Raw genomic sequence first — 15,504 nt, forward strand, 5'->3', positions numbered from 1 at the left:
TGACCAAAGGTAAAAGTTGGAGTATCTGATGGGTTAGGGGGCGTTGGGTATAACTTTATGGAACAAAGGGGGCGGTGGATCGAAAAAGTTTGAGAACCAATGGTCTAAATAATTAAAAACTATCTATGTTAAGAATCATCTATTAATACAAGAATAAGTGAAAAACAGACTAAATATAATACATTTTAAAATTTATTTAATTAAATTATTTTGTTGTTAGTAACTTTTTGGAGTGTATGTGTATTATATTTAGTTTGTTTTTCAATTGCTTTTGTTTTGTTTTAATAATTGATTCTGAAGAAGAATGGTAAACCATCTAAAAGACCAAAATAATCAATAAACAAGATCAGTGAGTCCTAGAATCAAGCATTTTTTTTTTTAGTTCAATAATTCATTTTGAAGTTAAAAATTTTGTTTAAAAATAATTTTTTTTTTTTGCAGTGGCCAGTCATCTTCCATATTTATTCCATATTGTAACATTATTGGTTCACACAGGTCCAGTTTCACTAAGGGCATCAATCCACGGTTTAGTAATCAATATTATTCATTCTTTGTGTACTTGTACAAAACCATCTTTCAGTGGTAAATGAACATTTTTTTATAATTTTAAATAGATATTTAACCTTAAGTGTAAAATAAACATCTTAACTTTACATGCATTTCTAATAACTTGAAATTCTGAAAAATTTAAAAGATTAAAGTTGAATTTATTTGAAATCATTGCTGATACTGTTATTTCTGATAAGTAGCATAATTGTTTTTGTTCATGCAATTCATTAGTTTTATATATTATCTTTCTATAATTCTATTTAGTTAGTGAAACAGATATGTAGTTGTCAGAGTATTATTAATAATTTGTAAATATTAACTTATCAGAATATAATTCCTGATTTAGGTGTTGTACAAAAAGATAGCTATCCTTTAAATGGTTTTAAAGGATATCCATTTTTTTGTATAATATGTGAATCAGCAATAATATAAAAAACAAATGTGTTTAAAGATGAGAGTTAGTCTTTCTGATTGATGTGATAAATTGTTTATTTAATTAAAAATAATTGGAATAATTTATAGATTGTTTGAATTACTATATTCTCTAAACAGTATTGAAACTGAGTTAAAATGAAAATATGCTGCTTTATTTACTTAACAGAAAAAAGCCTTCAAATTACTTATTTTACTAAAAATAAAATAATGAGGAAATTTCAAATATTAGTCTAAACATATAAACATGATACTATGTGAAACTTCAAAAGTTTAGAAAACTTATTTTTTATTTATTGTATGGTACCATATGAAAATTTTTAACAGAGAAAACAAAAATTAGTTATATAGAAATTTGTCCGATTTCAGTTAACAAACAAATTACCATATATTTTTCTACAAATTATGTTTATTGGTTTAGTTTTACATATAGATTATTATAATTTATTTAAAAATAAACAATATTAATATTATATATTGATTTCTTTGGCATTTATAAAACATATAGTAAAACATGTTGATACATGTTTGGAAAGATTATATATTCATCTAATTAATTAATAAGAAAGAAATTGAGCATTAATAATGATAATTGAAAATTTAGTTTGGAGAAGTTGAAGAACATGAAAGTAAGAGCCACTGGAAAAAGATGTGAATGATTCTTGGCTTCAGTTAAAAACTTAATGCATTCCACTTTAACGTGAAGGGTATGAAGTGCTTAACATTGACATCACACAATAATCAAATAGAAAAAAGGAAAATCCTGATCTTATTGTAGAAATGAGAAGGACTAGCCCTCTCGTCAAAGGATGGCAGTTATAATGTTTATTTTAAAGGGTGGAGGTGTACGATCGTATAATCTTGTCTCCCGTCAGGATTCCCGACACCAGATAGTTGATCTATCACGGACTATCATGCGTAAACTATTATTTCTATCATTAAAAGGAGGGCTAATTAACTGACAAGTGGGGAGACATGTGAGTAAGAGATAGGATCTCTTGTCATAAATGAAACCAACGACACTTAGTTAACAAAGGAATAACAAAATTTAATAATATAAAAATAAAGAAGTTACATATAGACTATTCCAGACTTACTTCTACCTTAGCTAACTATCCTGTCTCAAGTATGAGAAGTAAGAAAGAGAGTTTACAAATCTAATACATTACCTCATTTATAATGTGATTGATAACAATTCTGTACTCTGGGCAGAAGTTCGATCTAATGAAGTATGTCACTAGTTTACATTATAGAGGATACAATGATGTGCTGTGCACGGAGTTTGGCGCGTATCCTCTATTTATACTATTTTTCTCTTCCAATAGAGATTAAGAATTAAGATCATTTGACTGGGTGTCATGATGATTCTTTTTGGTTTAGTCAGCCCTTTAGTCATGGGAGATAAAGATCCCTCTCAGGAACTGACTGTCAATACAGGAAACATTTGTTCCTTGTTCTCTTTGATTTGTAGCTTTGATAAAAATTTTGAATTATTACATTTAATCTTAAAAGATTTTCTATTAATTTCTAGAATATTTTATCTCAAAACCTTCAGAATCTCACATTTCAGTATTAGTAAGTTTCTCCCAAAAATCTTTTACATAATTTAGATTTACAATACAAAACTTTATTCAATTTGCAAAAAACATGTTACTTTTTATCTTTTACATATAAGGAAGACTATTTTTCTATCATCACCTAAAGCAGTGATTCTCAAAGTGGGGGTCGCGACCCCCAAGGGGGTCGTGAAAAATATTTGGGGGTCGCTGAAAAATTGATGCCAGATCAATTTTTTTCAAATATTTTATAAATTTACTATGGATTCATGTTTAGAAATAATAGAAATAAAAAATATATAAAATAATTTTTACTTAAATAAATTGCACATATAAATAATAAAAACAATATAAATATTTAACTACAAGCCTAAATATAATATTCATAAATTTGTGCGCTATTGGGGAATCCCCCCGAGTTCCACTCTCCGCCTAAACTATGATAGAACAACGTTGTCATTTGGAACGGTGTTTGCTAGCAGCGTTGCGTCTGTAGGCAAGTCGAGTTAGAAATACAGTAGAGAGTCGTATCTGAAAACCGAAAGCGTTTCAGTCGGCAAATTCGAATTTCCGCTAGTGCTGTGGTGCTGCAATATTTGGCTGTCTTGGGCTACTTCGATATTGTTTTAGTTGATATGCGTATTTAGCTGGCAGCACTGGCGCGACCATGAGAGGGTAATTAAGGACGCGCCAGTATTTGAACCAGACTTTTTTCCCATCGTGAGCGGTAAGTTTTTCTTGTTTTTCTGAGGACTGTGTTATGGTGAATCGGAACGTTTTGAGACTAGATTAACTTCCGAAATATAATTTTTTTTGTTTTTATATTTTTCAATATGTTTATTTTGTTTGTGAAAAATAAAAAAGTAATTTAAAAAAAAAAATTCGTTTGTCTTAACATTGACAAAAATTCAACGCAAAGCGACACGCAACGGAGAGAAATTTCAACATGGGATAGATTAATTAAACAAAACAAATTAACTCTTCCTGAATTTAAATTAACCCCCTCCCTCCGGGATGTTTTTCTACACATACTCATTCTTCGAGGTCCTTTGAAATTTTTAAGTGCAAAAGGGGGGTCGCGGACCAAAAAGTTTGAGAAACACTGACCTAAAGGATAAAATCTTCTATGTATCAGAAGTTTCAGAGATCTTTCTAAAGGATTTTGATTTTAAAAACAATCTTGATAATGATTGTTTTTAAAATGGTGTCAGAAAAGAAATAAACAGTTGTACATTACTAAGCATTTTTGAAGTAAATTTTTATAATTTAAGTTAATAATTAATTAATTTAGTCATTTCATTATTAAGAAATGTTTTTCAGAGAGTATTAAATAACAACTTTTAAGTTTTTTCAAAGACTATATCAGAGTTGTTTGTTTTTCTAGTCTTCTTACATCTAAAAAAGTTTTGGTAAAGATCAGCATATAATATCTTTCTCCTAATAGCTGATTTTATGTCTGGATCATCACCATCATTATCATCATCATTAAAAATTATAAGAAAGGATTCAAGATGATAAAAAGCCTCTTTTTTGTTTACATATAATATGTGAACCTGGTAGAAATTAATTATGGAGGAAACTGATATTTCTTCTATTTTCCAACTGCAACAATCTTTCATTACCCACTTCTACTCAAGATTTAATAAAATGTTCAAATTCCTTCCTTAATTTAATCCATGTCAGCTCTTCAGGTCATCTTGATACTGTCCTTAATGACTGTGATAATTATATTATTGATAATAGAACTTTTACATTTATTAGAGAAGCTCTATTATTAATAACAGGCTTTGGTTTCAGAACAGAATCAAAAAGATAAATATATTTTCCCTTTGGTAGTCAAAGATAAGTGATTGGTAGAAAATTTAGAGAGATGTATATCATTATATATTGATTCTATCACATCCATGCATACAAGAGTATCTTAAATTTTAAGAGTAGGCAACTAACATATATACACTCATATCCCAAATTATTTCAAATAAATTTCATTAAATGAAAATTAATGAAATTTTTTGTTTTGCAGAGCTGGGACTAGTCCTATTCTATGAAATAGTCCTGTGTGCTATATGAGTTAGTGATAGACTAATGTCCCCATCCATGAAGAACAGACAAGTCATTGGATTGCATAGCATTGAAATTGTATCTAAAAAAACTTTCATAAAAAATAATGCACAGTATATTGTAGTTTGTTTTTAGATAGAATTCAAGTGTTACATACATCTCCAGAATATATATTAAATTTAGTTAATCTCTGATTACAGTATTAAACAAAATAATTTGTTAATAATTGGAGTTGGAATATAATAAAAAACAAAAAGATTCAATTTAAGTTTCCTAAAAAGCAATGTGTGATAAGTCCTAAACTAATAGCCAAATATGTAGCTATATATGACAAATAAAAATAGGGGAAAAAATGGCAAGAAGCTATTATAATCAATAATAAAAATAATTTGTGTCTAAAGAAAATTTATGGATAAGTACCAGTTTCATTCATTGTTCTGTTGTTACATTAGTTTCTCATTTAAGAATTACATATTATAAATTGTAAATTTAATTTAATTGATTAACTTAATAAATCTGAAAAAGTTTTATATTTGCTTTATAGGTGAAACTCAGCGTGTTTTAAGGTTGAGTCTCGATGAATTTTCCTTACCCAAATTTTACCTTCTTTTTGGCATCAGCAAAGTAAAATCTGCTGCTGTCACCGCATTCCGTTCTAATTATCGACATGGTGATCGTCACTTAGATCGTTGCTTTGCCTGTTCTTCCACAGATCAAGAACGTATGCCATTGTCATCACTGGAAATTATTACAGATGCGCTCTTAGAAATCTTGGAGGTAAAAATAAATATATTCTTTTAAAAATTCTTAATATTATTGAAATATACTGAATTCTAAATTTTTTATTAAATTGAAATGAAAATATTCATTTGATATTTTGTAATGAAAGGAATTATATTTGCAGAATTCCAAAAACATGGCTACTTTTTAATAAACAATTGCTTTTAATGATTATATATATAATTTTGTTAAATTTCTGGTATAGTTTGGTGAAAAAGTAGTAAAAGTGTGCCATCATATTAAGCTATGATACAGGACCTAATTAATCCATTTAAATTGTTTTTCACAAATTGTTTAACATTAGGTTCTTTTAAAATTTTTTACTGGTGGAAAAGATTGTCCTGATTTATAAGATTTTGACTTATGAGACATTTTCAGGAATGGGGTTGTAGCTTGCAAAATTGGGTCACACTGTATTTAGTGTTGTGTTTGAGAAATTGACATGTTAAAACATTTAGTTTGTTCTTCAAAAACTTGAAAAAATATATAATATTAAATATTAATACACAGTATGTCATAGGTAGCTACTAAATAGTAATAAATACAAAAGCAATAACATATAAAATATGTAAATGGTTTTTGAAACTCTCATAAATCATGGAACATCTTGCATACACAAAAAAAAAAAAAAACAACTAAAGATTGTACAATGAAATAATTTGATATAATAAAAAATAATTTTAACAGGAATGTAAATAACTTAATAAAAATCCATTAAATTAATTATTTAATGAATTTTTCTTATTTTCAAATTTAAAACTTTTTAATTCTTTTATAGCATGACATTTAAATATTATTACAAAAATATTGATTTTTTATATATCACAGTAATTTTATATATATATTGGATACTATAGAGATTTTTTTTCAAACAAATAATTATTTTAAAGGCATGCATGAAGAACATTCCAAACTGTGATTGGTTACAGCAGTGGATAGCTCAATCCAAAAGGTTTGTTTTTAAATTAAAAAATTAATAATAATAATAAATATAGATAACAACAGATTTATATCTTGTGCAAATTCAATAGCATAAAAAAATTTTTATGCTATTGATTTTGATCTTTCATAATTTAAAAAAATATTTTGATAATGTTGCAGTTTTCTAATTTTTCAAAAATTAAAATAGAACAAATAGTAAAAAATAAATCTAAATAGTTTGGAAAACTATGTTTCTCAATATGAAGAACTTTTATTTACAGCATTTTTAAAGATTTTTCATTTAGTATTTAACAATAGTACATAACACTAGTTAAAGTAAAATTGTTTTAACTGTTGTAATTGCAATTATAATATATAATTAATATAATTGCAATAAATATTACTTTAATGGCATTCCATTAAACTATAAAACTATAAACATTAAACTATACTGAAAAACTATACAGAAAACAATTTCTCTCACTATTGTTTTCAAATTTTAAACTCATATTCAGGTAATAAAAATGTTTCTTAGTTTTTAATTATTTTTATCAACAATTTTTTTTTTTTGTTCTATTTTTGTTGATATATTTTATGCATGCATCATCATAGTGACAGCTATCATGGAAATGATTTAGAATGTTCTTATTGAAGATGTGTTCAAAACTCAAAACACTAATAAGAATTATTTTTTGTATATTTTTTCAGTTTTGTGATTATCTATAAATGCAATATTTATTAATTATATACCCGTGGAATAGAAAATGAATGAAGTGATTATATATTCAAATAAAACAATTGTAATTATTTGACTATTTTTCTGAAATAATTATTCAGATGAATATTAAAAACAGAATTTAGATAAATTTGTTTTTCTTTTTCATATGTTGAAATTTTTTCCTTAACAGTTTTGCATTTCGATATAATCCAGCTCTTCAACCAAGAGCCCTTATTGTTTTTGGTTGCATCAGTAAGACAATTGCAGATCAAGAAGTAAAGCAGTTACTCAGGATTTTGGTCAAAGCTTTGGAATCTTTTCAAGATTTGCGTTTAATTGATGCTATTATTATGTCTCTTACTCGTCTCCATCCCTTGTTACGACCAGTAAGTATTAACTAATATCAAAGACACTCACCAAATCAGAAAATCCAGTAGTATAACATTGATATAAGTAAAACTAAATAAAAACAAACATTTTTGACAAACTTAAGTCGTCATCATCAGGTTGAGAAGTAATTTGGAAGATAGAACTTAGATGATGATTGGTTTTTTTCAAATTCCATCTTCCAAATTACTTTTGTCAAAAACATTCATTTTTATTAAGTTTTTTCTTAAATCAATATTATATTGCTGTGTTATCTGGTTTATTTGATATTAATATTAACCCAGTTCTCAGTTGTTACTGTATATTAGCTAATAATTAGAAATAATACAATTGAAAGATTAAATTTGGAAATACAAAGTAAAGAAAATGATTTATTTATTATAGGAATCTCCTATACACAGAGCATTATTTTGGGTTGCAATTTCAGTACTTCAGTTAGATGAAATGACACTTTATGCTTCTGGGTTGTCATTATTAGAACAAAATTTGCATACATTAGATTGTCAAGGAATTTTTGAAAATAAGGTAAAACTTATCACTTTTAAGAGAAATAAATAAACTATGACTTATTTTAAAGTACATTAAAGTATTTAATTAATAATTTATTTTTACTACATTTTAGTTATTAGAAGACATAATGATGATGACTCGAGAACCACTTGAATGGCATTTTAAGCAATTAGATCATTCTGTTGGTTTGAGTTTCAAGACTAGTTTTCATTTTGCCTTGGTGGGCCATCTAATAAAAGGCAAGATTTATATTAAATGATAAAGCTGAAGATAATGTACTTTTAATTGTTAATTATTTAAATTTAAATTAGAATTTAATTTGAACAAATATGTTGCACTAGTTTTTAAAATTTAAAAACTGAGCTACCTTTTCTGGATGTAGGCTTCTGGCAGGCCACATGCATTTTTTTCTTGCAGAGTTGCAGGCTTTAAGCCTGCTGAGAATCAACATACTCCATAACTTCCAATACACTCAGTACTAAAATAATATATGCTAATGATAAATGATATGCAAAGTAATAATATATAGTTTATTGTCATCTTTTTAATGGTCAAGTTTAGCTTGAATGTTCTTTGTCGCAAACATCAGCCTAATTAGAGTTCCATAATAGCATGAGATAGAAAACAGGAAAATAAAATTATATTGTCAAAGCCCCAAGGGCTTTATATTAGGTCTTCTCAAGCTGTGAGTTGCCCATGACTGCTATAAATGAACCTCTATCACAAATTAACACAATTTCCAATCATAATTTTGTAAACTTTGATAAAAATGGTCAGGCATTAATTGATGATAAAAAGATTCATCTAGAATTTATAGTATTAAAAAAAAAAACAAAATAATTTTAGTTGAAAAGAAATTGTTATAATTATTTATATTTTCAGAGATGTAGTCACATGGGGCAGCAAGAGTGACATTTCCCACACTGAGCTTTTCCACTCTCAGAAGTCATTATTGCTGCCCCACATAAGTTTAAAAGTAAACAGTGTAAAAAAGAATGCCACAAGTAGTTGACTGCTAGATGAAAGCGAAGAATAGTCTTAAATTCTGGACTACATGAACAGTCATAAAGTAAAGCAGGATAAAATTCAATATTTGTTCTTGTTCAGCCTTTTATTTTTTTATTGAGCATTGTCATGTGTAAATTATCACTTTTTTTGCATTTGGCCTGCATATAACTTGCACAATAATGTGTTGTTAGTGATTAAGGGCTATTGCATTTTTATGTAGCCTACTACCCATGTAAAGTTTATGCCAACCCATCAGCCTTGGAAATGACCAATACAAAAATTTCTGGTTACATCCTGATTTTTTTCAGATATCCAGACATCCAAATAACTTTGTTTTCTAGAGTAGCCTTTAACCTGTTAAATTTGAGATGATGATATAATCATTACTAATATATTGAATTTTTTTCAAATTCAAAATTTAGAAGATTCGAAATAAATTCTGTTTATTTATTACTCTATTTTTTGCATATTATCAGTTACATTTTTAGTTGATATCTATTTAAATAAAACAATTTTGACTCTTAGGTTTTAGACATCCTACTCCCACTACTGTTTCTCGAACTACAAGAGTTTTAAATATGGTATTGGGAATTATTGCTAAGCCACATAAAAGGTTAGTATTTTTGTGTTTTTTTTTAATTTGAATAAGTTTTATGTATAACATATCTTAAAAAATTAATTTGGATTTTTCAAGAGATTTTATTTTCTTCCATTTGAGTTATAGAATAAGAATTAAATTTACAATGATTAATTTTTAATGTACTTCAAATTCTTTTTATTTTAGAGATAAATTTGAAGTTACACCAGAAAGTGTTCCTTACTTGGCTGGTAAGTAGGAATACATCTTATATATATATATATATATAGTTACAAAATTTATGAAATAAATTTTTTAAAGATGTAAATAAATTGCATTTATTATTTTGATTAATCAGTTATTTACTTTAAAATTATCTGTATGTAAAATCATATAAAAATGAAATAAATAGTATATAAAGTATGATAAAATATAAATATCTCCTAGCTTTATTTTTAATTGTACCATTATTAGAATCATTGATTAAAACAGTACTTTATAAACTTTTCAGAGAATATCCATACTGTATTCACAAGAAACCACATTAAAATAATAATAAAATTTTAGATTGATATTTTTCTCAAAAGAATTATTTTAGTCCATCAAGCAGTTTTAGCATTTATTGAAAATAATATTTTTATTTTAACTCAAGTATCTGTCTTTATTTATTAGAAAAACATCAGGTTGTTCATCTACAACTAAAAATAAAATTTTAAAAAGGCTTTTTAAATGATTAGGAAGATATTTATGAATAAAAACAGAAAAAATTAAATTCAGTAATATAATACTTGTTACATAAAAGTATAATTTTAATCTCTTTCTATTCAGAAAAGATTAAATTATTCAAAATAAATTTCTGTCTATTTTTATTGAAAACCGTCAAAACACAATGTGCAGTGAATCAATTGACATTGTTTTAATTAGCCATTAAAATATATGATTATGATAATTAGCAGTATAGATAGTATAGATTGTTATAATATATAAATACACATTTAAATAAATTTGTTGGTGTCTATTTTTAATAATTTTTTTTTTTAACCTATAGCTCTTGTTTCTGTATCTGAAGAAGTAAGAAGTAGATGCCATTTGAAACACAGAATTGCAAGAGTAGTATCAGAATCACCATCAGCTGAAGGTTTTTCAGGTGACTTGCATTCTGCTATATCAACTTCTCCTAGTAATCCAACTCCAACCCAGACACCTGGACATACCCCAATACCATCTCCCTGTTCATCAGCATCTACATCTGCCCAAACATCACCTCATGCCCCCCTTCCTTCTCATAACGCACAACTCATACCTCAAGGAGGAAGTGGTACACCTCTTGCAAATACACCCTTTAATCGTAGACAAAAATCATGGGATTTGCTAGATCAGAATGCATTAGCCCAAGCCAGATTAACAAAACAGACCACTGTTCAACAGGTATGATCTGGTTTTATTTATTTATTTTTTTCTTTAACTGTATTTTAAAGTTTATGAAATTTAATTAGGTTCAAAACAAAGATCCTAAGAGTTGGAGAAGTCTTGATATGGATGTGCAGAATATACGTCCATTATTTAAAACTCAAAGGAGTAGCTCAATGCCAACCCCAAAAATGCAAAAATCTGTAGAAATTAGTGGTAGAATATCCCCATCTATTAGTTCTAAAGGTGATACTTGTGAAGAAATTTCACCACATTGTAAAGAAAGAGGTTCAAGAGTGTCTGTCTCTAATGAAGATAATGTGCTTCTTGATCCAGAAGTACTTACAGATTTCCCTACCCAAGCATTAGTACTTACTGTTTTGGTAAGTTTATTTAAATGAATTCAATTAAAAACATTGAAAAACTTTTGTAGTTAAGGATATTTTACAATGTTGTTTAAATTTAAAATATTCTATGTTGTGAAACATATATATAAGGATGTCCTCAGTGCTATTTATTAATAGCACTAAGGATATGTCTTTTCAGTGTTATCTGTTTAATAATGGAAAGAAACACTTCTGACATTTACAAAAATTGTCTTCATCAGGCAAAAATAAAAAAGAACACATGCTCAAATGTTAATGTTAAAATTTAAAATTTTTATACTAATTCATTTTAGATGGAACACAATTACAAAATTTGATGTATGGACTGCAAAATCATTTTATCTGGGAGGCTTTGTTCATCAAAAAATTGGGGCCCTGGAACAAACCCACATTGGCGCTTTCAAGGCTATGGGTCATTCTGTATAAATCCTTAATGAAGTAATATATAAGACTGCTAATCTACATTTAATGCAGTTGACTCTATGCAGCAATTAATTTATCCTTATGTTCTAATCTAATTTATGATCTTCAAATTTTGTAATTATGTTTCATCTAAAATGAATTAACATTAAAATTTAAAATTTTATATTAACATTCAAGATAGTGTTTTTTTTGTTTTTCGCATGATGATGATTTTGTAAATGTCAAAAGTGCTTGCATGATAATTTCTTTTTGTTTTATTAAACACAGATAATGCCAAAAAGACAGTGTCCTCAGTGCTATTTATTTCATGAACACTTCAGCATGGTGAAAAAGTTCTTTTTTACATCATGGAAACAGCAAGAAGGTATAAATTACACAATATATATGGGAAAAAATATGTTATCATTCTTTTTTAAACATATCTACATTTTTTTTATAGATTTTAATTACATGTTTCTTCATTGTTAATGTAAGGGATGGCTTATTTTGCTCATTGGGCATTCCTTCTTTTCTTTATACAAAAGATGCATAGCAAAGAAAAATAAATTGTGTAGTTATTTATTTATTATTATAAAACATGTGAATTGAAATTTTAATGAATGATTCAATTTCATTGACATGTGTATTAAAATATTTATAATCATTTATCATATTTAAGGAAAATTGATAGTGCCAATTATATTAAAAAAAGGAAGTCTTAATTGCATATTCAAATTTTTTATTTTTTTTTTTGTAAAAAGATGAATTTATCATATTTACACAAAACCAAACTGCACTTTTTTACAAATTTTAAGGATCCAAAGTTGGTTGTGGCTTATATTCAGCTGTTTTTATGTTTTTAAAAAACATTAAAACATTCTGGGATATATCCTTACAGATGTCAATGATGATTGGCACATTTGGCCATCCTCATTGTGAGCCTGGTTGAATAGTAATGGGTAGTTAATAGGCAACCTTAGTGCCACACAGGGCAAAAAGAATCAAAAAATAGTCACAAATGTTTTGTTTTGATTTATTTAAACAATTTACAGCAATATGAGGTAAATGTTGTATATGGTATGCTACAGTACAGAATTTTGGTACAGCACTTTGTTTCACTGTGGGTATATTCAGAATAAGAAGCATTAATGGTATGCTTAGCATTACTGGTTTGTTCCCATTCAGAAGAAGACTCATCATCCCACAAAGCATTGTCTTCATTTCTGACCAAGGCATTGCTGACTGAGCATTTCTTGAATGACTTAGTGACTACAGACTCATATGATTTCACATGGCCTTAATCCATCTTCAGACAGTTGGGGCAGAAGATTACTGAATTTTTCCTGAAGATGTACATGTGATGTGCACCTTCTAACCATGTCTTGTATATAATTGTCACATTGGCATTGGGTGGTTGCAACATCGATGTCATTCCTCTCAAGATTACTACCAGTTTGGTCTTTTGCTTTGTAATTTCATTTTTTACTCATTTACATCAACTCCAAATTGTCGTGCAGCTGCTGTATTCCCAATTTTCTCTGCAGCAAAAATGACTTTTTACCTTGTATTAAGCTGTGTAAAATAAAAATGCCCATGTTTGTCTTTTGCTAAATTCATTATGCCAAAGCACACAAAAGAGCCAATGAAATTAACATATGGAAATTTGCATTTGATGAGAACATTACATCTGGGCTGCAGAAACATGCATGATCCATATATTCAGGTGTAGCTCATAATAGAGTGTAAACTATGTTTCTGGAAATATGGTCTAAAAACTAGGTTATAGCTTATATTTGGTGATGCCTTATTTTCATGTAAATATTGTATTATTTTACTACATCATATCAGAGTGGAAAATTTAAATATATTAATGTGACTGCAATATTTTATTTAATACTAAAATTATAAAATTCTCAGCTTAAATGATTGGTACTGTAAATTGCTCTGGATTAAATGTTTTTGTGTGTATTCTTTTTAAACTCATAAAATTTTCATTTAAGGTATACTGTATACTGAATGATCATAATTAAAGTATTCCTATTCAACATTGTCTGGAGAGAGATGAAGCAATTAAATTCAATATGACAACATTTCAGATGTGTGAATAATATTTCCACATGCGATGAGTGGATATCATGGCCATGAGGCCTCAGAAAACATGGTTTCCTGAGGCCCAAATACACATTTATGAGTGTTTGCTATTTTACTGAGATGAAAAGTATCTTGCATTAGATATCCCATCACATGACACACCCATTGCATAGATTTTCCCTGCTATAATGCAAAAGGTCAGTTGGATTTTCCTGTAGATGACAAGCAATTGCTTGATGTAACTGATCTTATACAGATGGTAATACGTCAACTTTCTCATAATCTACCATGGCTGTGGAGTCAGTAGATCAAGCCCCCAACATTTAATTTATTATTTAGAAGTAGGATTCAAATATACTTTGATTATATTAACCCCAAATTAGTCACTAGCAAGTGAAACATCAGGCTACTTTTTAAGCATTTTTTAAAGTGAATCAGTGGACATTCTTATCAAAGCTGAAAGTACTTATCTTTTTTCACAAAGTTTTTCATTATCACTACTATCATCTTCAACCACACATTGATACAAAATGTTTTTCATCTGTGGTTATAATAAAGTATTTAAAAATACTAGATTTAACCTGAATTGTCTTGGTCATTTTGTATGGGTCTTTTGACAATAAAAATTTAGAATTAGCTAACACAAAATGTACTCAAATATAAATTTCTGAAAAGAAAATGCACAGTAATCAATGATATGCAAAGAAAGACATGAAGTAGGGAAATTATCATAAAATAAGACCTGGCTGGTACTTTGCATTATAGGAGCATTAACAGGCGATTTAGGAGGTTAACACTTCTATTAGGAGCATAATATAAAGTATAATAAGTTATATAATAAAAAGTTACATAATAAAAAAACAGGAATCAGAGTTGGTCCATTCTTACCAACTCCAACTATTCTAGCAATGAATTTGCTTCTGACTTGAACTCTACAGCTCTACCCAGTGTTGCCACCTTTTCAAAATTGCTGACCTGGACATTTTAAAAATTGGGATGTTATACTTAGAAATAAAAAAATTAGGTTTTTTTATTGTGAGTAGAAAATAAACATTTTTTTTATTAGAAGGTAAACATATACATGATATATTATTAAAGTAATACAATAATCACATGTGGCATATCCAAAAATAATTAATAACAGTCCGATGTCAATATTAATTGCAAAAATAATACATAAAAGTAAGAATAATAAATAATAACACATATCAACATTAATAATATTAAGTATTAAGATATTTAAGTTCTATTTTAATATTATTAATATTAACTTGAAATTATAAACTTGTAAACTGAAACTGTCACATTTGCTTTACAATAGGTTTGTTCCAACACAAGTCTCTGACTGGTTTGAATTTGAAACTGTACGAGGCATGTGTAATGCCATTTTACAGTCAAGAACTGAACAATGTGCATGCCAGTTTTAAACCAGTTAGAGACTTGTGTTGGAACAAACCTAATATTTGCATGTTAGAATTTTAAAAGTACATTTTCTGTCACTTAGCTGAGGATAAGTTTGGGTGGGAGTGTGAAGTTAGTCTTTAACTGTTAAAATAAAATACTCGCAAATACTTTTATAAATTTATTTCGTTTCATCATAATTTTACAATTTCTACGAAAACCAGACAAATTAATAATTAATCCTGACCATGAATTTAAAAATTGGCTTGTCTGGGTGAAAATCTGCCTTGTGGCAACACTAGCTCTACCTTCCAT

The 15,504-nt window shown here is 27.7% G+C and overlaps 1 protein-coding gene across 2 annotated transcripts in view; it reads left to right on the forward strand.

Annotated features, from left to right (window-relative positions):
• Window positions 1-15,504, forward strand: part of Nf1 (neurofibromin 1) — a 141,005-nt gene that overhangs the window by 119,565 nt on the left and 5,936 nt on the right. For both annotated transcript variants that reach the window (XM_067271960.1, XM_067271961.1), the window contains exons 44-53: window positions 442-582; window positions 5,143-5,375; window positions 6,269-6,330; window positions 7,208-7,403; window positions 7,789-7,929; window positions 8,027-8,153; window positions 9,448-9,535; window positions 9,707-9,750; window positions 10,548-10,927; window positions 10,996-11,292. In XM_067271960.1, coding sequence (XP_067128061.1) covers window positions 442-582; window positions 5,143-5,375; window positions 6,269-6,330; window positions 7,208-7,403; window positions 7,789-7,929; window positions 8,027-8,153; window positions 9,448-9,535; window positions 9,707-9,750; window positions 10,548-10,927; window positions 10,996-11,292 — 1,709 coding nt within the window. The remainder of the gene's footprint in view (window positions 1-441; window positions 583-5,142; window positions 5,376-6,268; window positions 6,331-7,207; window positions 7,404-7,788; window positions 7,930-8,026; window positions 8,154-9,447; window positions 9,536-9,706; window positions 9,751-10,547; window positions 10,928-10,995; window positions 11,293-15,504) is intronic.

Source organism: Centruroides vittatus, unplaced genomic scaffold (assembly GCF_030686945.1).
Source record: "Centruroides vittatus isolate TY-2023 unplaced genomic scaffold, ASM3068694v2 contig_417, whole genome shotgun sequence".
In the NCBI taxonomy this organism is placed as follows: Eukaryota; Metazoa; Arthropoda; class Arachnida; order Scorpiones; family Buthidae; genus Centruroides; species Centruroides vittatus.